We start from the raw sequence: 23,311 nt of genomic DNA on the forward strand, positions 1-23,311 counted from the left end.
GTGAGTGTTCCGTGTGGTGTGTCCCCTGTCAGTGTTGTGAACAGCCGCCATACTGTCGCTAGTTGTGTTTTTTTTTCTCGTGCACATAGAAAACAGACTGTCGCATTGTTTTTTGATTGTGCCTATCTACTTCTTCATCCGCATCGGGGGGAATTGAAATCCAATAAAGAAAAATCCGTTTGGCAGTTCAATAATTGTTCTTACATTGTCCGAGTGGAGTTGCCGCTTGACAAAGCATCAGCATTCCGATTACTCTTTGCTGATGCCTGTGCTTCATCATGCATCACATCTATATCTACATTTCCATATAGTGCAGGGGCGGGCAGGAATCCCGCACATGTGCGGTGCACTTGCACGCGCGCAGTTAAGAGGTGTTCCGCGTGCACACAGTGGCAAGCTGGCCACCCGCTTATCTCCCATCCCCACCATACCTTCTGTCCGCTCCTTCCTCTGTAATGCGTTTTGTTTCCTAGCTTGCTTTATTGAATGTAGGAATAAGGATAGTAGGAGTGCTTGAAAGAAATCGTGGTTTGAAAGAGTACCTATTACCTACGATACGTTTTATTTAATTATCACAGGTGGAGTTTACAATACGTTTAATATCTGGAACAAAATTTCTACATACAGACAAACACAAACAGTTACGTAAATTTTCATCACTGATGTTTGCTCTTAACCGAGACTTATTAATTCAGTAAATGGTTTTCCAGCTCTCGCTATATTAAGCGCAGTCTTATAACTTGCTGGGCTATTATTGTCGTCCTGAAAACTTGAAAACAGTGCTCCATAAAATTTTAAATCAGTTAGATGAGAGACATGACGAGAGAAAGTCGCAGATCTCTCGTGACAACAGCAACTACGACAAGTTCAAATGGCTCTGAGCACTATGGGACTTAACTGCTGTGGTCATCAGTCCCCTAGAACTTAGAACTACTTAAACTTAACTAACCTAAGGACATCACACACATCCATGCCCGAGGCAGGACTCGAACCCGCGACCATAGCGGTCGCGCGGTTCCAGACTGTAGTGCCTAGAACCGCTCGGCTACTCCGGCCGGCCAACTACGACAGATTCATCTGGTATCGTCAGATCGCTCTTCTTAAGCTCAGTCAATTCCTCATCCGCTCAGAATCCGACAATAAAGTGTACTCGTCCTTGTGAAATTTATTATAATGGCCTTCAATACTAAACTTCCGTTGACCAGCAAGAATACTGCCTCATATTAAACATTTCGAATTTTCACGTTTTTGCACAAAGAAAAAATGATCCTCCCATTACTTTTTAAAAGATAGCAAATCTCCATTTCTCCGTTTCTTGAAATACAACGTTCACTACATAGTGCTCGCTTCGCATCAACGTCCGCAGCTTAGCCTGGCACTACACTGCCGCAACCTGTCGGCTGTCGCCACAGCCCCGGTCGACGCCTGCACGCGAGCAGCACACGTGCAGCGCTGTGCGCTCGTGAGCCGCGTGCAACGTTTGCCCGCCCCTGATATAGTGGCATAATTCTGATGCCCCCACACTGGCTGCTTTGCTTGTCACATTCACAAACACAGCGGCTGTGTTCTCACATTCCCTCGTGTCTACATTTATCACATTACCCTGTGATTGCCCATTGGTATCCATGGTTTCTGGTTTTTGGGTTCTGAGCCTTACCATAATTATGGATTGATTGCCAGAGTCAGATTTGGAGCCGGCCGAAGTGGCCGAGCGGTTCTAGGCACTTCAGTCTGGAACCGTGCGACCACTACGGTTGCAGGTTCGAATCCTGCCTCGGACATGGATGTGTGTCATGTCAGGTTAGTTAGATTTAAGTAGTTCTAAGTTCTAGGGGACTGAAGACCTCAGATGATAAGTCCCATAGTGCTCAGAACCATTTGAACCATCGGATTTGCTATCACTCTACACACAGAAATATCTATACACACACAACACAGAAAAACCATTCTAACTACTAAAACACTTCTGTCCTGTCTCAATTGACTACTGTTAAAATTTACACCACCAGTGACTAGGACACCATCACTGAAATCTTTGTTCTTTAGACAGGGCGCACTACACTGTAGCCTTAACTTGTACATTTTACACCTTTTAGAGTTTCCTTCTCTCTGTTTTATATTCTGGTTAATGCTCTGCATGGTTTGTTCGTCCTTCAGTGGTGGGCCTCGTTTCTCCATCCAAGAAAATGGCTCTAAGCACTATGGGTCTTAACATCTGAGGTCATCGGTCCCCTAAACTTAAAACTACTTAAACCTAACTGGCCTAAGGACATCACACACATCCATGCACGAGGCAGGATTCGAAAATGCGACCATAGCAGCAGCGCAGTTCCGGACTGAAGTGCCTAGAACCGCACGGCCAAAACGACCGGCTTTCTACATTCACCGTTGATTACATGGAATGCGGTTACACATTAATTAAAACACAGCTTTCGTTCTTACGTACATATATACATTTCAGTATACACAAATTAACACACACATATATATTTAAATATTTTCTATTTACAATGAAATATTATATTCTCAGGTATGTGGCCACAGCTATTCGTGCCGGACGTTGCGGCGCCAAATTATTGTCTCTCTGCTTTTGTTTGATTTTAATTTTGTGTATTACGTTACGTTGCATCTTACGGGGGTAAATAATAAGAAATTCAGATGAATATCATTGGGAGAGTTTCCAGCAACGTAACAATACAAGTTTGATTTTAAATCGACTCCGTAATATTGCCCACGGACAGATGAATAATAAGATGAAGTTAATCCCGTGGTGGAATTTTCTATCAGTGCGAATTATACAAATTTATTATTTGCATTCTCTGGTCTGACTACGTAAAGAAATGGTAAATTAATTGTAATTGTTCACTATTCTTCGCTATATTATCTCACTTGATTTTGGTTATTAAAACTTTTGCTAACAGTTACAAATACTTTATATGTTTCCAGAATGAGATTTTCATTCTGCAGCGGAGTGTGCGCTGATGTGAAACTTCCTGGCAGATTAAAACTGTGTGCCGAACCGAGACTCGAACTCGGTCCGGCACGCAGTTTTAATCTGTCAGGAAGTTTCACTTTATATGTTATATCACTAAACTTGAAAAATATGCAGTGCATTTCTTTGGCACGATTAAATGTTTTGCCAAGCTGCTCTTAGAACATGAGACACAAAAGGTAATTGTTTGAATTTTTTATAGTCAGATCGTACCTAACCCACCAGGAATTCTACCAAAATGAATTATTTGCTTTGAAAGTTTACGTGAAATTCAGAGTGCAGTCTTTGCTTATCCTTGCAATGTCTAGCTAAAGATTCACAGTGAAATAAAATATTTTCCTCCGCGTCTGCTAATTTTAGTGAAAGAGAAATGGATGACTGTCATTTCCCGTTATTACTTTCCTTTCTCCCGCGCTGTAGGCGGGCTGCTGAAATATTTAATTTCTATGCTCGCAGCGGCGGCAGATTCCGCTAACCGTCGTTCTTCGCGAAAAAAAAAAGCTAAATTTGCTGAAAAAGTAGGTATTATTGCTGGGCAAGCTATCTAAAAAATTAATAGCACACTTTGTCATATGTGATTATATTCTAAAACATAAGTTTCTTACGATACACACCTTTTTACAGAATCTTGCCCCTAATGGCGGCTGAACGTTTCAACAGACAAAACACGACTACTATAGGTAAAGATTGGGCGCTACGTGCGTCTCCACTCGTCGGCAAGTCAAGAAGAACAGAGAGATTATTGCCCTGAATTCGGTTATACATATAAAACACAATGATATTGTATCATCTTAGCTTCAGCGATCAATTAATTGTCTGTGGCTGTCTCTTCCTCTGCCGGCCGCTGCGATCACTTTTACATCTTTGCCTTTACGTTCCACAAAGAAATAAAAAATGGAAATGACGGTTAAGTACAATTTATCATGATTTCATATATCGTTTACCCAGGAGACGTTATAACGTGATTTTCGAGAACACCATCACTGAAATTGTGTTTTTGCTGTGTGTTACGAAAATGGAACGGCGGATTGTGTGTGGACGTTAGGCTGTCAAGTTTTGTGTTAAACTTAGGGAATTCTCGAGTGTGACGTCTGAAAAGTGAAATAGACCACAAGTTTTTTGCTGGCAGAAATCATTTTGGGAAGCCAAGAACACGCTGAAGATGAACGTCGCTCAGGGAGACCTTCAAATTCAAAAACCGACGAAAACATCGAACATGTGTGTGCTCTAGTGAGCTCAGCCCAACGTTAAACAACAAGGATGATAGAAAACCTGTTAAACACTTTCACTGTACACCAAATTTTGACTAGAGTTTTGCACACGCGAAAGATTTGAGCTAAAATGGTGCCAAAACACCTCACAACTGAGCCGAAGGACAGTTGAAGAAACGTGTGTGTTGATCTTCTTGAGAGAATATTTGAATGCGATTCTGAGACAAAGCGGCAAAGTGAGGAGTGGCACATCGAGAAATTTCTTTGACGGAAAAAAGCTCGAAAGAGCAAATCAAAAATCAAAGCAATGCTGATTCGCTTTTTGACAGTGGGGGCATCGTGCATAAGGAATTTGTTCCTCCACGACAAACCAACAACCAAGCGTTTGACAAATATGTCCTTGAAAGGCTCAGGAAAAGGGTGAATCGAGTGAGATCGAACATTGTAGGCAAATGGATGCTGCGTTATGACCATGCCTCATGTCACATGGTCACTTCCATCAAGCAAGTTTTGACCTCAAGGTATTCTCGTTGTCCCACAGCCCTTTTAGTCAAATGATCTGAGTCCTTGTGACTTTTTCCTTTTCACGAAATTGAAAACTTGTAAAGTATCAAACAAATAACATACCTTACATTGAATTCCTGAAACAATTCCGGTTAAATCGATAAGTCACACAACATAGTTACGTGAAATTGTACGAATTATTGATAGACAAAGCGAATAAACAAGCCAGCATTTTGTGAATATAAACCACTAACACTCACACTAGTAATTGCATGCAAGTAATTTCCCGGACCCGAACTATGAGACGTAGTTCTTAGGGAAGGAGAATTTTACGACGGCAACACCCGCCCCAATGTTGGGCTGAAACCCACACAGCAGGCTATCTAGCGGACACAATGACACACCGGAGCCACTGTGCAGACCTCCGACAGCAAAAGCCGCCCTTGTCCTGCTTTTAGCGATGACCCTTTGGAAAGCCTTTCTACAGGAACACGGCCTGAGATGGCAGAGACACGTCCGGAGAAACCGAACGCAAAACACTAGTGACTCATTGTAGCGACTGCGAGAGTCATTATGTGAACACTTGTTCATAGACTCATAAGGACTCTCCTAGCATGGAGAGCTGCACCGAACACTGGCAGTTTAACGCTTGCGAGCGATTTGAGGCCAACGACGTATGCGCTATTCCAGCCAAATAGCGTGTACCATGCCAATTAGCTAGGGAACAACTAGGAGACTCGGCTTCGCCTAAGACGTAGGAAATGTATCAGACTAGTGTTTAACAGTCGAGAGAGATTTAGAATATACAGGGTGATTCAAAAAGAATACCACAACTTTAAAAATGTGTATTTAATGAAAGAAACATAATATAACCTTCTGTTATACATCATTACAAAGAGTATTTAAAAAGGTTTTTTTTCACTCAAAAACAAGTTCAGAGATGTTCAATATGGCCCCCTCCAGACACTCGAGCAATATCAACCCGATACTCCAACTCATTCCACACTCTCTGTAGCATATCAGGCGTAACAGTTTGGATAGCTGCTGTTATTTCTCGTTTCAAATCATCAGTGGTGGCTGGGAGAGGTGGCCGAAACACCATATCCTTAACATACCCCCATAAGAAGGATAAAACCACAGAAATCGATTCTTTTAATCTTATCAGCTGCAAACAGTGCTTGAACCAATTTCAGACGATAAGGTTTCATAACTAACCTTTTTCGTAGGACTCTCCATACAGTTGATTGTGGAATTTGTAGCTCTCTGCTAGCTCTGCGAGTCGATTTTCCTGGACTGCGAACAAATGCTTGCTGGATCTTGCTACATTTTCATCACTCGTTCTCGGCCGTCCAGAACTTTTCCCTTTGCACAAACACCCATTCTCTGTAAACTGTTTATACCAACGTTTAATACACCACCTATCAGGAGGTTTAACACCATACTTCGTTCGAAATGCACGCTGAACAACTGTCGTGGATTCACTTCTGCCGTACTCAATAACACAAAAAGCTTTCTGTTGAGCGGTCGCCATCTTAGCATCAACTGACGCTGACGCCTAGTCAACAGCGCCTCAAGCGAACAAATGTACAACTAAATGAAACTTTATAGCTCCCTTAATTCGCCGACAGATAGTGCTTAGCTCTGCCTTTTGTCGTTGCAGAGTTTTAAATTCCTAAAGTTGTGGTATTCTTTTTGAATCACCCTGTATTCTTAGGTTCACAGCTCACGCCAACGGCCGCCACTGCCCCGCTGACAAAAGGTAAACCAGCGCGCTTACGCTATGCCAGCAAGCGATATTCAGTTCAAAAATGGTTCAAATGGCTCTGAGCACTATGGGACTTAACACCTGAGGTCATCAGTCCCCTAGAACTTAGAACTACTTAAACCTAACTAACCTAAGGACATCACACACATCCATGACCGAGGCATGATTCGAACCTGCGACCTTAGCCATCACGTGTTTCCAGACTGAAGCGCCTAGAACCGGTCGGCCACACCGGCTGGCCATATTCAGCTGACATTCAGAACTGCGATCGTCTTTTTCTCTCCTATTTTTTTCGTGCTTTCAACCATGGCCTGTAGTTAAACTTAATCACGATCGTTGGGCTTAATTGAAGGATATCTGGTCTAATGAAAAGGAGTGAGCAACCACTGTAGAATGCTTTGTACCCTGAAGTAATTAAATTGGTTTAACTGTGTACTTCTTTTTGAATGCTCTTTGCCGATCCCCTTTCAATTTTGGGTATTTTTATTGTGCATTTTGGCGTAATTGGTATCTTTGGCCCCAACTGTATTTAATTTGTTCGTATGTTATCGAACCCTAGACATGGTCATCCACCATCTTACTGTTAAAGAACCTTAGAACAGTTAGGAACTTCGCTTCACAATTGTGAACACCCCATATCAATATTTTGCAATCCTGAATGTATTATAATTATGAAGTCAGACGAAGAGTAAAAATAAACCTTAACAACGAAAATGTAAGATTTTCATTTTTGCTAACATATAGTTATGCCTGTATCCGTACACTAATTTCTGTTAGTGATAACATTTCCCTTACAGGGAGTGTAGTGGAACTGACATTGAGATCATTGTCTGATTACATGACTGTCTGTACTGCTGGAATTTTCTGAACTCTGCATGCGTGCGATGGTATCTTTCTACCTTGCAGTCTGTAGGTTCAACCCCAAATTCCTAAAACACTCACAGAGCGTCCTTGCGCAAGTGTGGTAGGAAGATAGATCAGAAACAGTCTCACACATATTAAAAACTGTCTTACAAGGATGTCATTTTGGGACTCTGGAGATCATTCAAAAGAATAAGGTAGTCATGTTGAAAGCCCTACCAGTTTAAGACTTTCAGAGCCGCTACCTAGACTGGGAGCAACGACTCTGCCGGTGTATGGTTGCCGAAGGAAACTACTTGGAAAGGGACTATAGTGTCGTCTGGAAAAGAATGAAAACTTTGGTACATAAGAAAATCAGTCTCCTTACTATGTATGTATTAAAAACCACACATTTTGTATTCGCATGTTTTTTTTTGTTTTGTTTTTTCGCTATGCTGTTTATTGTTCTCGAACGATTGCTTTCGCTACCTCGAAGTTAAGTAACTCACTGCCTGTTCTTCAAAGAATGTACATTCAATTATGAGAGCGAATTGCGATCGCAAATGTGAGAGAAGCAAGAACCGGAAGTCTGAAATAGCGTCCCCGCGTCTTTTCCCTAGTCATTTGCTAGGAGTTTCTGAATGCCATTCCAACCCCTATTTTTAAGATGTGCATAAAATCGTGCCCACGTCTGTTTCCTTCTTTAAGATGCCCACGAATCCACCATCGTTTATAAGCTACACTGCTACTTTTCAGTTGGTGCACTTTACGTTATTGAGTACTGCGCATGAAATGTTGCTTAATTTACAAGTGGCCTAACAAATAGTAACTGAATAGGTTAAGTCACGTCCACTCTGACCGCACCACTCTAAAGACGTTCCTTCTGTTGTCGGCAAATCAAAGGAAACAGAGCGTTCGCCCGCGCTCATTCTGGCCTTTACTACATCGGACACCTCCCTGCATTGCGCTGTGCAGAGCTGTGGATCCAAGCAGTTCTATCATTCACCGCTATATCGCAATGGCCTCGTTTTCAAAGCGGTGATTGACAAATTCATCATAGTTCAGTCAGTCTGCTCCATATTTATAAATTTATACACAATCCTTCCTCATAAATCAGTCTTCCGTATCAAATCCCCTACAGCAGTTCCTGAGGTTAGCTTGGATAGACAGGAAGAAGCGAGCACATGTGAAGAAGAGAAAGGTAATTATCTGCTGTTGCTATCTTTTTTGACGAGGCACTGCCGATATCCTTTCCCATCCATCACAAATCCGGGATGATGCACCGTGTCCAATGACTTTGCTTGTACGGGACCCTAGAACTTGATCTTACTTCCTCTGAGATGAGGTTAAGCATCAATGTGCACATGAGTGCAAGCATAATGGATTAGTTTAAAAGACGAGTTTCGTATCGGAATGACTTAACGGAGTGAACTCGGGCGAGTTATAGTTGTAGGGGCTTGTAATTGTGATCAGTCCATCAGCGACGTTGCATAGGAGCCACATAGCTACAGTCCAGGTCCACTACTACAGATGATATTATGAAGTGCCTACCCAGCAGAGAAGTAGTATACACAGTCATTGTTCTCATAAACCTATAAATAAATTTCAGGATCTGGTAATTTCCAAAGATTTTGTTTCAGAAATAAATTTAAAGCAATTCCAGTCTCGCGAATCTGGCCAAAGTTTTCAAGAGACTTCTCTTGATTGCGAGGCAATTTTTGGAACTGGTGTTCCCTACTCAAATATTCTCAACCGAGTCTCGCTGTGCCCCTCTGTCAACACACCTGGTACTTGGCTGATATGAACTGTGCTCTGAACGGGTGTGATCTCGTTGTGGCTCGCGTAATTGGAGACAGTGACAGAACTATCTGTTGAGAAGCGACAGGGTTCGGTTTTCGCGGTCGTGCTGCTGTCCAGAAGACACTGATAAACACGAACGTGCGACGTCGCTTACAGCAGTGCAAACAGTACCGTCCTTGGTCTGTGGGACATTGAAAGTGAATGAGTCATGGTACACAGTGTCACATGCTGAACGAGAGCGTAGGGCGAGGGAGATGGGGCCGACCGATCCAGCGCAGTGGTAAGGCAAGGGATACGTATCTGGGAGGACTTCGGTTCAAATCCCCGTCCAGATGTAGGTTTACTGTGATCTCCCTAAAAAGCATGTTGGTTCCCTTGAAAAGGACTCGGTCGATTTACTTCTCCACCTCTTTCCATACAAGCTTATGCTCTGTTTCTGATGATTTCATGGTCGAGGGGATGTTCAACCCTAGTCTTCCCTCATTTCGGTGGAGGTGGTGAGACGGTTAGAGGCATTTTTTCTTGTTTGAGCCCTGACTATAAATTTTTTTTTACGCACAAATGAATTAAACAGCTGCTTGGAAATGGGAAGAAGGTTAAAGCAGTACACGCTCTTTCAGCAAGAAGTCTCGTTGACTCACTTTTATGGATGGAGACACTCGCAGTGTCCTATCAAACTATCTCTCGAAACGAGAAAAGCATCAGGACTGTTCTCTGTTGCCTCACTAAACGAACAATATCGACTTACTTACTGCATCCTTATTGCTAAAAGCTAAAGAAAGTGCGAACTAATATCGCTATTCGAACGGAAGAACTAACAAACCCTCTACAGTGTCTCCAGTAAACTTACTAAAGGTCGAAGAATCAATCATCATTTTATTAGCATCGTGATCAGCTCTTACTCTTCTAAAAGAATTTATACAGTGGAAGTAGTTAACGCGCTGTTACGCGAAACGTACGGGAACTACTTACTACAAGTGTTATTTCGCTGCAGCTTCGCCGGCCGCTGTGACCGAGCGGTTCTAGGCGATTCAGTCTGGAACCGCGCGACCGCTACGGTCGCAGGTTCGAATCCTGCCTCGGGCATGGATGTGGGTGATGTCCTTAGGTTAGTTAGGTTTAAGTAGTTCTAGGTTCTAGGGGACTGATGACCTGAGATGTTAAATCCCATAGTGCTCAGAGCCATTTTTGAACCATGCTGAATTGGTGTACAGCAACTATCCACCATCGACTGACGCAGTGATTAGGTGACGCTTCTCAGTGTGATCAATGAAACAAGTCTGAATGCTGAAGAACGGAATGGGAGATCTCCAGACCACACGGTCGTATCATTTAGGCACCATGTACAGACAAGGTAACTGAGTGCTACGGGCACCAGAAGGTCGATAAAATTTTGGCGGTTTGTCAGAGAAACAGTTAATGGTCTCGTTGCTTGCTAGTTGCGACGATCACGTCATCCATATTTGCGATGACACCTCGTAATTGAGGGACGTCAGAAGCAAAAGGTGGCATTTCCAAAGAAAAATGAGATAAGTACATCTTGAGGACACACCTTTTTAACCTACCGCTCACTTTTGTATCTCTGTTAGTAGTAAAATATTCTAACGGGCCATCGGTTCCACATTAATGGTGATTTATAGTGTAGACAAGTAACTTTACTATATAACATTTAAGAAGCAGAGTTATAGCAAGTTAAAGCATACAGTGATAAATACTTACCTTTATTTCAATTTTTTTTTTTTGAAAATCCAATGAAAATATTTTTGAAATCCTACCACCTACGGCCCACCATTAAAGCTGGAACGCCCTCTGGTGGGTGGTAGGGACTAGGTTGACTGCCACTGATTTGGAGCATGGTAAGGCATGCAAAATTGTTGTGGCAAAAGGATACAAGTGAAATAGCACTACGTGCTGCTCCATTGTGAGCGAAATGGAAACTAGTTACACGATGTGAGGAAATAGTTTCGTTCAAGTAGAGTTTACTGATTTTTTACGTTGTAAATAGTTCCCCATTCGAATCTTCGGACGGGGATTACTCAGTAGGACGTCGATATCAGGAGAAAGAAAACAAGCGTTCTACGGATCGGAGCGTGGAATGTCCGATCCCTTAATTGGGCAGGTGGGTTAGAAAATTTAAAAAGGGAAATGAATAGGTTAAAATTAGATATACCGAGAGTTAGAGAAGTTCAGTGGCAGGAGGAACAAGATTTCTGGTCGGATGAATACGGGCTTATAAATACAAAATCAAATAGGGGTATTGCAGGAGTAGATTTAATAATGAACAAAAAATAGGAACGCGGGTAAGCTACTACGAAGAGCATAGTGAACGCATTATTGTAGCCAAGATAGACACGAAGCCGACGCCTACCACAGTAGTACGAGTTCATATGTCAACTAGCTCCGCAGATGACCAAGAGATTGCAGTAATGTACGATGAGATAAAAGAAATTATTCAGATAATGAAGGGAGGCAAAAATTTAATAGTCCTGGGCGACTGGAATTCGAAAGTAGGAAAAGGAAGAGAAGAAAAATGTTCGCTGAGCATCAGCTGTTGTTCCTGCTCTTGCTCTTCCTTGGAGTTCCTGTTACACTATCACTATCTATTGAACTATTAGAATTGCACTCTTGCCCATATGTTGCATCTGCGTCAGGGTCATCACAATTGAACAAAATATTCAAGTTGTCATCAGGCAATGACGAAGCTGGGCTTAAATCTAATGAAGAAAACGAAGTATTTCTAAGCATATTAAAACTGTCGAAATTTATGTACCCAGAATGAAATTTTCACTCTGCAGCGGGGTGTGCGCTGATACGAAACTTCCTGGCAGATTAAAACTGTGTGACAGACCGAATCGGGACCTTTGCCTTTCGTGGCCAAGAGCTCTACGATTTTTTTTAATTTTTTTAACGGGATAGAAGGAATGGTCTCGGGGGCAAAGTGGGCAAGGGTCATTGAACGAGGCCTGGCCACGATGCCTCCGTCGCCAAACAGGATCATACGGAAGTGTAAATGGCCATAACAGAATATTCAATTCTTTATTGACAAAAAATGTATCCGCCTTTTCCATGACTTGTCTCTGAAAGAAAGAAAAATAAACACGCACATGCGGAGTCGATACTCTACAGACGCCGCGGCCCCATTTTCATGGCATGTCTTCTTGTAATGTGTGGCTTCTTATCTGTTCCTCTCCTTGTGTACATGTATCAAATTTATCTCCTGCGATGAATAATCCAGCTACGGGACGTATCGTGGAAGATGCTCCACAAGAAGTTCGAAGAGTATTAACCGTACTTAGGGCTCTTCACAATAGCACAACGACGATCGTGTAAATAGTTTAAAAAATCCATGAGTCCTATCACACCACCTCCAAACAAATAATGAATTGCGTGACCTCTGATCCACGTGACAGCGTTGTGTTTCGTCCTCGGGTAATAAACAGCGTCCTTGTAGAGGAGAGTGCGGGAATCAACATAAGAGAGCGACATTCGTAAAAAGAGAGCCGAAATTTAACGCACAAAATACCGTATCTTCTGCCGGCCCACAATGGAGCCGGTGTTCGTCTGTATCCTGGACATTGCAGTTCACACATAAAGGCGAATCTGCAAGATGGATCCTATGGAGTCTCTCTCGAGTAATTTGTTTTCTGTTCACCGTCAAATACTAGGTCGAAAGTACACCTGAATCGAGCGATACTGCGTTGACAGTGCGCCATACTATGTTCCAACGCACGGCAGGACATGTCATCTCGCCGGCCGGAGTGGTCGAGCGGTTCTAGGCGCTTCAGTGCCGAACCGCGCTGCTGCTACGGTCGCAGGTGCGAATCCTGTCTCGGGCATGGATGTGTGTGATGTCCTTACGTTAGTTAGGTTTAAGTAGTTCTAAGTTCTAGGGGACTGATGACCTCAGCAGTTAAGTCCCACAGTGCTCAGAACCATTTGAACCTTTTTTTGACATGTCAGTTCGATGATATTAGACGACCGACGGCGTATTAGTGTGCGGTAGATGTCGCTAGCCGTTGGTAAGCGAGAGACGGGGAAAACGTCCCATAGGTAGCTACACACCAGATAAAACCTCATAAAGTAGGAAAAGGGTAAGCGCCACCCGAAGGTCAGGGGAATATGGTATCGACAGCCTCCATCAGTAAGCTGGTCGGGAATCTTCGCCAAAGCTTGAGGTGCATAGTAACGTATAGAGACACTGCTCAATCATGAACACTGACAAGGCCAAGACCGCCTCGTCCTTTAGGAAGAGTGAGGGAGCCGTATCAAACCTTAATATCATTCCAGCGCTGACAAAGGAATCTAATGCCGCCATGATGCTCCGAGCTATGTGTTTTGGCATCGGTAGTGTTTGCGCTATATACGGAATTCGTGATGCCTGATAGACGTTAACAAATTCGGTCCGTTGATGGAGGTCCAATACCAACTGAGCTACCCTAGCACGACTCCTGAGCCATCCTCACAGCTTTAATTCCACCAGTACCTCGTCTCCTACCTTCTGGAAACATCCCCCAGGCTGTGGCTAAGCCATGTCTCCGCATTCCTGGAAGGAAGGAGTTCCATTCGGCGATGAAGCGAATTAAAATAAAAGCGCACAGCAAATTCAAATTATTCTTTTGTACAGAACTTTACGAGAAGCTGTTCGTCGGGAGACTTGATATTTAACTGGAGTCTGGACATCGTATGAAAAGTTGGGGAATCCAGACGATTGCCGACTATCTGGTAATCCCATACTTGAGCAGTATGGAAGTCCCATGACCTGGGTGGTAATGTATTTTGCGGATAAAAATCTTCTGTTCCGCGTATTTCTTCCATTCCTCTGTCATTCCCCTCTCCCTGATGACCAGAGTAACAATATCATCTTAGTATTCGAATCAAAATGTTGTCTTGCTATCGTAATTATTTGTTGACGGAATTTTTACTTTAACATTCGCTCAACCGACACAATCTCAACATGTTCCTATGACTTCCTCTAATCGTTAATGCTTCTTTTCATCTCTGGCAATGTTGTGTGCAAGGGGAAAAAATGGAATCCCGCAGTGATCGGGATTTGACGCCAAGCAGTAGGCTTGGATGCAGTAATGATACGGCATTTGCATGGTTTCTCAGAACCATTATTTTTAAGCTTGGCTGCTTCTGTAATGGTGTCGTAACTGATTCATTTCTTTCGGTTTAGAAAAGGACACCGTCTTTGGAGTTCCATGATTTTTGTCACTGTCGTGTTTAATGTTAATGAGAAAAGCTCTTTTTTGCGGATTTCGTGCTTTGATATAAAGAAACCATATCGTAGCAGATAACAATGAGAAACACATAACCCGTCTCGAAGAAGTCGTTAGCTATGAAATACAAGTTATAAATTAAACAGAGCCTCCAAGAATTAACGCTTCGCATGTTTAGAAACTCTTACACGCTGTTTCGCTGTTATGTGAAGGAAATATGGAGAAAGAGTTGTCCATACAGAGTCTTCGCAACTAGTTGTGCCTCTAAAGTCCGGGAGCTTCAGGCAATTGGTGCAGGAAACAACAAATAAATAGCGAATGTCTGTGAATAAATCACGCTGCTCCAGTCACACTGTAACATACTTCATGCGATCTGAGATATGTGAAACAAGCTACTAGCTGTGCAGTAGGTAAGCTATATCATATCATCTTCTGACTACTAATAATACTGGTTAGAGCGGTGGTAAGTATCCGATTAAAAATATTAAATTGACAAAGATACAAAACAGAACACACACATTGTGCTTCATCTTCACATCCAATATTTTTCTGACATTCAAGGCTATATTCAGATAACAGATTCCGTGATCATTCTGATTATAGAGCAGTGGCTTCCAGACCGTATCTTCGATTTTTTGGGTTAAAACACTTTTGAGCATTTCTGTCAAACAAAAATCTGAAGTGAAATATAATAAGAAATTAACACGGGAAGAGAGACGAGAAAAAATAATGAAACTGTTTTATCAAGTAGTGGGAAAGTAACTCCGTATTCCGTTACGCAATCAATAAAATAACGTTGCGTTCGTCATTAAAAGTGAATTCCGTGACATTATAATGATTGATTAATGATTCCATGGGTAAGGTTTTTGCATTCTGATTTAAACAGCATTCTTTCTCATTGGTAACCCTTTTTCTAATGTCGTTTTATATCAGTCATTAGATGCAGATATCATCAGTTATTTTCATGAAATATAATTCTGTCACTTCTTCACTGTCGCATGATCTTCAGAGGCCGGTTACTCCAATTATATTCAACAATGTGTACCCAATAATACGTTGAACTGTTGCCCTTGAGATACAATTGTTTTGCGTGACCTTCGCCAGATTTCGTGTAGTAACATAAAATCGTATACAGTTTCGTGTACAGAAAACTATTATCGTTAATGAAACCATGCATATTACAAATCTGAGTATCATGTTCTAACATCTGCAGCTCAGTAAAACGATATCCAATTATGAAAACGACTATCATTTCAACTAGCAGCGTGCTTTATTCAATAGCTGCGTCTTTCGTTGTGCCATCCTGAAAGAAAGATTAGTTAACTGTTTATTTGTCGGTGGACATTGAATGCAGGTTAATGAGATTACGAAGGAAGCCCTTCAAATCATGAACGTGTTTAATCTTTCCTTTTAATGTCGAATTAGAGCGACAGTCACTCGATTTCCTTTGCAAGTGCAATAATTCGCTGACTGATGTAATTTGAGTTATTCATGGCACAACTTACTCCCGCCTTACAGGATATATCTTTTGCCAACAGTGAATACTTATCACACTGGAGCAAACTAAATGGAAAACAAGGAGAAACAGCTCAACAACGTCTTTTTATGTAGTCTCTGTTCAATATTAATGTAAGGCACGGAGTTAAGGCTACACTTTTCGCATTGTAGATTCAGTTAATTAAGATATATATTACCTTGACGACGCAATTAAAACGGCATCCACGTTGGCAGCATTGCTCGTCCGTAGCAACCAGCAAAAATAAAACTGGAGGGGGAAGAGAGAGTGAAAATGGCAGCAGGAGAGAGGATATGTTGATATATCTCGGTTTTTGTGTAATTGTGTTGGACGGTAAGTAATTCTGCAACCTTTTTGCCGGCGAAATAGTTATACATTAACTATATTCTCATCGTGCTTTTGTGGCTTTCTGTTTTGGTTCTTGATTGTATTGTTGTCTTTGTTTGTAAACAAGCTGTGAACTGTCAGTTTGTGCGCTTGCCAGTTGGTGATTAAGAATTTACGAAATGCCCCTTTACCACATCATTTTGATAAGCAACAGTTCACCTTAAACTTTCAAGAATGTTATCGATGCATATCCTTTTACTCAGAAACTTTAGTTTACGTCTTAATTACAAAAACTGGGAGTAGCGTATCACCAACATCCGTAAGTGTACGGACGTTGCAAACCATCTCGTACATGATAATAAAAGTTGTAAAAACTTGTTTCATCATAGTATTGTACGTGTATGTTACCTCTTGACAAAGGTTTCGCTTGAACATAATATAACGCAGGAAATTCACTTGTTAGACATTATCCAGCCACTACTATTTTAATGTAAAACTTTCGACATATTTAAGTGCGAAATGCAGTTAATGAGTCGGATAACTAAAGAAAAATTGAAATAATGTTGCAACTGTCTCCCTACGTTTTTTAGCATTCTTCTAACACACTCACTTTCTCTTATCCAGTCATTTTCCTGGGTTCGATCTAATTAGATAACAAACTAAATATGAATGCCATTGCCATTTGTATTAGAAGAAAACTATTTATTGTATTTTTGAGTATTTTCGGCATCCTCACCTCCCCCTATCACATCCTTTTTTTGTCCTCGTCACTTGCAAGACTTTTTTATAGAGTACCAACATAGCTCTTAAAAAACTGTTTAATAATTTTATATTTCATTGGTGCCAGCACAAACTAGAGAAAGGTACATAAAATAGAAAACTATCACATATAACAATTAATACAGAAGTCACATGAAGAAACCATAACTTCTGGAAGCTGATTTTGATCATCGGAAACTGGACACAAAATTTGAGAAGCTACCACTGTAAAACATTACCTTCAATGGAAAATGTTAATATTTTTGGCAGCTAATAGACTCAACTGTTTTCTAACCAGTAACTTCCAGAGTTCAGATGACTGTGTAGATACAAGGGAGTGTGTCACTCAGAAGTAACTAATGTTGCATACACTGTACTGCAACAAATAGGACTCAGTTCCATTTATTTGGAATTAGAATTTATAATTGACAAATGTTACACTCAATCCTTGCTTTCGTTGCCCTGGCTGGGTATCTCTCTGTTTCTGACTTGGTACGGTTGGTTGGTTGGTTTGGGGGATTAAAGGGACCAGACTGCTACGGTCATTGGTCCTGACTTGGTATGGATTGGTTTTTTTTTTTTTATTTTTTTTTTTTTTTAGCAATTACTAGGGCAATAAGTGAACTAAATTGTATTTAACTTTTTTACTTATTTCACATTTCTTATGAAATCAAGTTGATGCTCTGCATTTGAAATGTTGGCAGAGATTTTGGTAAAAGTTACACATTGGACCCTCTTTGCATTTTTCGATATGGCATGGACATAAATAATAGGCCTTGCAGCCAGTCAAATGTTTACCACACTCCAATATTCCGCTTTCACATTCGTTGGCTTCACCTACTCATCACCTTCTAACCTAGCTGAGTCTGTCACCACAAAAAAATTTCAGGTGAAGGTGTGGGAGGGGGGGGGGGGGGGGGCGTACAATGTTCAATACATAACATTAGTCGAAATTTTCACAGCATTGTAGCTGAAACTTTCACTGACATGATTGCAAGTTTATCTGGAGTAAATATTTCTGTAGTCCAGATGAAAATGACTAAGTGTACTGAAAATCACCGTCTAATTAAAATATCTCATCTACTCCATTCTCTTATCATAAAGAGATACAAATTGTGTAATAATTGTAGTAGCACGAAAAGTTGTCTTTGATACTCAAAGATGATCTGTTTCAAGAAAATACCTATTAGAAAGAAAATATTTTAAGATGCATATTAAGAACCTGCTTGGTCAAAGAACTGATAAAAAATGTGGTACTGCTGCAGATGTCATATAAATACATCAAAATGTAGTATTGTTTTGGTTTCAGTTTTGTGAAGCCTTTGAATTCTATGAAAGTACCCACAGAGGACCTCAAAATATCATAAAGTAGGCAGGCAGCAGTTAACATTACCTTTTTAAATTTTAACATGACTGTTGTGTATGTCTTTATCAATATGATAATTCCTATGATTCATGGAAATATAGGGACAGTTTTTTGATGCCAGTAATCTTGGTAAAATAAAAAGTTAATATTAACAAAGAGGGGCAGTTAAAACTGTTATTACTAAGAAAACATCCCCACTCTTCCACAAATACATTGCATCACACAGTCTTAAAGCACTACTTGCTTTTGTAGTTAGGATTATCACCGCTCACCACTCTTCTGATATTAAAGCAATTTCGTAAAATGTATTTTACTCTTTTTGGAAAACAATTGGCAAACTTCAGTAACTAGTTTGTGAGTATATATTTTTTTTAAATAAATAAGAACTATATATTTAAAATAAGAGTTCAGTCTGCTAAACCCAAATGATAACAATATTTTAGCTACCGTATCAGATTGATTGTAAGGTTACTTTTCAAGCGTGTTGACTTTTCAAGTGTGTTCCTTCAGACTAATTAATGTCCTTGTTCACGTGAAGCTTTTATTTTAATTTGTTAGGGACTTGTTCTTTTAGCCATAGTTCAAATTTTCAGTGGTCAAGGCTAATTCTGTTTGGTAATCAAAGAGTGAAACTATATTTTCTCTGTGTAGCTGTGCTGATGTTCTATTTTTAAGCTGAAAATGCGCTGAACGTAAACAGGCACTGTGCCAGAAGGCCTGAGGCATCACAGGTTCTTGGCTTCAGCTGCCACTTTGTTTTTCAACATGTAGCTTCAGGGACAGTAGTGTCACTATGACATTGCCACTTAAAGGAGGTCAATATTTTGTAGGCTGTTATACATCAATTTCTACAGATTAATATTTGCTTGTTTTCTTCTTTTAAATCTTCAAATAGTAAGTCTATAAAAAATGTTAAGAAGGAACTTGTCAGTTCTGTGTGTGGTAGCCATACATATTAACTAATTTTTTCCTGCACTTTTAATTGTAGTGCTTCATTGTAATTCATTTCTAGAATAAGTAAATGTAATGTGTTAACATTGCATTACTGACTCTCCTGGGTGTGCTATATTTGATATATTTGTCAAAAGCAGGCATATAGCTATGTTTCTGTCAAAGGAGCCATTCACTATTATTCATTTTGTTACAAATCGCAATGCACATATCAAATAGAATCATGTCAGATGTAAAGAAAGTTTCACTCTTCCACCCATTGAACAAGTAGGTCATTCAGTACAGTTGCATGTTACACAATGAAGCCGGCAGCTGGTAACTTTCACTCTGTGTGCTGGACTGCAATTATGGCATACCAGTTGCCAGATTTTTTTCTTCTCCCTTTCACTGTTTCTTATAAAGATAAAAGACCATATCAAACTCAATGTTTTTTCAATAAAGGAATTTTTTGTAGTGAAGATTTGGAAAACTATGCTGAACAGCAGCATACCATATCAATATCCTTTTTTTTTTTTTTTTTTTTTTTTTTTTTTTCCCCCCTCTCCCCCCCCCCCCCCCCCCCCAGATCCATCACTTGTTTATGACATCAAACATTTCTTAACTACTTTCATTGTGCAAAAACAACAGTTTTGGTCAACTTTTACCCTTAAGATTTCTAAAGCAGAAACTTTCTTTTTACAGGCACCAATGGACTTCCTCGGACTCTTCGACCCAGCGAACTCTGATGAGTTGGGAGATGGTGGTGAGACCTTCACAGACCAGCTCCCACCAGAGCCACAGGTGGGGAATGTGGAATATAAGCTGAAGTTAGTCAGCCCATCTAAGCAGCGCTTTGAACATCTTGTTACACAGGTAAGATGTAGCTGGTTATCACATATATAAACTGCGGACACTTGGGAAAAGAAAATAAATTCAGTGTAGTCCATGAAAATATTCAAAATGGAAAGTAGACAATGACATTGTTTGTAGAAATTCATCATCTATTTATTTCTTATGCAAAGAGAAATATACTATTAGTCTTCTGAGAAGAATGCTGGGGATGATCTCTTTAAACGGCATTAGGTTAAGGTGTCTTCATACAGGTGAGACTTCTTTCCATAAGGTAGTTGTATCTTGAAAAGTGCTTGCAAAACAATTTGAAGTACACGATCTGCAACTATGACAGAAAATCAGTTACAACATTGCAAATTCTCAGCCCCTTAGTACACGAATGACCTGCAGACAGCTTTAGTAATAAAACCATGAAGTCCAATTAATTTTTCTCCTGTACCTAGCAGCGACGGTAATGTAGATTATTCTGTTAATGCAGCTCAGGCTGTATAAGAGCACTTAAATGTCCTCTCGTGCATACAAGCTTGTTTGTATAGTGAGGCATATCGGTCAACGTGAGCATGTCTTTTGAAAAAAATGGTTACTGCCTGCTTTGTCATTGTATGGTGCTACACTGCGTGTGTTCATTATCTGTGTTGCTTGTGCGCAGGATGAGTGGTTTATGAATGAATTTCCATTTTCCTTATATTTGAGCAAAGTTAATATCTATTCTAAAGCATTCAAATTTGATGTCTCTGTTACTCTTCTTAGAGCTATAAGTTTTCTTCAATTTCCTGCTGCATGGAATAAGAGAAAGCTCTTGTGTGAGACATTCCAGTATTCAAACTCGGAATCCTTTTACGTCAGTAGTGTGGGACTAAATGGGAATTTGGGTTGGATGGGGGTTGTGTCCGGATGGCTGAGGTAATCAAGGCGTACATTCGCAAGAAGCAGTAAATCTGGGTTTGAATCCCAGTCCGGCACAAATTTTCTCCTGTCGCCATTGAAATTATTTCATTGCCTAATTGCAGCCAAATCAGAAATCATTTCATTTCACTAAATTCTTGCCAATATGTGATGCCCACACATTTATTGTTGTTTTCTTCATGTTCATTCCTTCTGTGCCCTCCTCCTTCTAGCACCATGAATGAATTTACTGCACAATGCGTTATTAATTTTCCACACCCTCCTCCTGTTGTAGTTGAAGGAGGCTCTGCTTCTATAAGTAGACTTGGTTAGTGGGTCTGATTAACTGGAGAATAACTTTTAGTTCCAAGTAGTAGACTGCCTCCAGTTATCTCTAGTACCACTGCTAGAGCTGACAAACAGTTGGAGCCCGCCCATTGTCAAGAAATGAGGCAGCTATTTGGCAGGAGTATAACTAATTAGCACATACTGATTAACTGGAAGTTGAATTGGAGGTTGTGATTAGTGTGCTCCTTCTTATTATCTACAGAGGATGTGGAAGTGAATGTGTTGGTCATTTGATGAAAAAGAGCACATGGACATTGACACTGTGTGTGTGTACTCCTAGACTTAATATACCATACAGAGAAGCAGGTACACGTACGTGTAGATTTGCAGATTGTTCTTGCAAAAGTGCTTTTTCTGAAAGTAATACTACATTTGTCATCAAAAAATGCTGTGACTTAGTTGCTCTTTGGGTAAGTGTCAAACTGTACAAAACTCAAGGTCTAGGTTTCAGTACCCAGTCAGTGCAAGAATTTTTTGTCACTTTTTTTTTATTTGAAAAATGCCAAGTAGTACAGTGACTCGGAGGCTGTGTTAAACTGTTCCACTATAACTGGCTGGGCAAATTAGTGCTTAAGTTGAGGAGTCACGTGCATTCCTCTTCCAGCAAAACTGTTCTTAGTAAAACTCTTGTAGTGTTCAAATCCATCGGTGGGTTGTGGACAGGTTTACCTTTTTTAATCAGAAAATAAGTATGTGTTAGGTATCACAGAACAAAATCCAACACAATTACAAATTATATGTAGATGGTGTGGGCAGTCTTATGCCACAGTTAGAGAAAGATCTTATCTCTACAATAATTTGAAAGAATGTCCTCTGGTGATGCAGATTTAGGTTTCTCATGATTTTTATAAATCTTCAAGGCATATTTTGGGCTGATTTCAGTGAAAAGCAAAATGCTGATTACTTTCCTTGGCCAACCTTCTTCTCGATCTGCTGACCTCATCAACAACATGATGCTAAACACAAGTCTTCCTTTCTTTCATTCTCCTGCTTCTGAAAGCCTTATACAGGGTGATTCAAAAACGATACAATTTTAGAATGATACAGAAATTTATTAATGACCTACAGAGTCGGTAGGTGTGTCATTTTATAGCAAACATCCTCAAGATTGATCCACATATTGCATTAGTACCCCATTCCGCCACCAGGAGTGCCAGCATAGTGGTCAGTTAAAATGACTACTTCCACTGGTGCAGAGCATGCTTGCTGTGTGTTTTGGTTTCATGAAACATCTGCAACAACTGTTTGGCGTAAGTTTCACATTGAATATGCTAAAAAATCTCCAAGCAGGCCTACAATTTACTCTTGACACAAGAACTTTGTTGAGACGAGTTGTTCACAGTGGCATGGTAAATCAACAGGTCACCCGCATGTTGATTGTTATATTGAACAGGTTGGGGAGAGCTCGAAAACTTTTTAATTCCACAGGTTGATGAAGATGACCAAGACAGGGTGGTTTACTACCAGCAAGACAGTCCATGACCTCATTTCCTCACGAAAGTTCAAGGGTTCCTCGATAAACTGCTTCACAGGTCAGTGTATTGGCCATGAAGGGCCAATTGCATGGCCACTTTGCTCCTCAGACTTGACACCAGTGGATTTCTTTCTCTTAGGTTTTGTTAAAAACCGTGTGTATTCTCCTACTAAACAATTTACCTGACCTGAAAAATTGAATCTATGCTGCTGTTACACAAGTTATGCCTGATTTGCTGCAATGAGTGTGGGAGAAAATTGATTACCACCGGGATGTATGTTGCATCACAAATGGTAGTTGCATCGAACCAAAATGACACGACACTTTTATGGGAAACTTGAGGTTGTTTGCTACAAAATGACACGTCTACTGATTCTGTAAGATATCTCAATAAATTTCTATACCATTCCAAAGTTGTAAAGTAATTTTTGACTCTCCCTGTATATATCTTTTTGTCTCTGTGAGTCCTGTCACCTAGTAAGTGGGAATTTTACTATGTATTTTGCAGCTGTTACACGGATGG

General features: G+C 40.5%; 1 protein-coding gene across 1 annotated transcript in view; it reads left to right on the plus strand.

Moving 5' to 3' along the window:
• Window positions 1–19,038: 19,038 nt before the first annotated feature.
• LOC126187529 (GTP-binding protein 2) overlaps window positions 19,039–23,311 on the plus strand; it is a 51,210-nt gene continuing 46,937 nt past the window's right edge. The window contains exons 1-2 of the mRNA XM_049928671.1: window positions 19,039–19,193; window positions 19,932–20,102. Of these exons, the coding sequence (XP_049784628.1) occupies window positions 19,938–20,102 (165 nt within the window). The 5' untranslated portion in view covers window positions 19,039–19,193; window positions 19,932–19,937. The remainder of the gene's footprint in view (window positions 19,194–19,931; window positions 20,103–23,311) is intronic.

The sequence above is a fragment of the Schistocerca cancellata genome, chromosome 5 (genome assembly GCF_023864275.1).
Source record: "Schistocerca cancellata isolate TAMUIC-IGC-003103 chromosome 5, iqSchCanc2.1, whole genome shotgun sequence".
Taxonomy (NCBI): domain Eukaryota; kingdom Metazoa; phylum Arthropoda; class Insecta; order Orthoptera; family Acrididae; genus Schistocerca; species Schistocerca cancellata.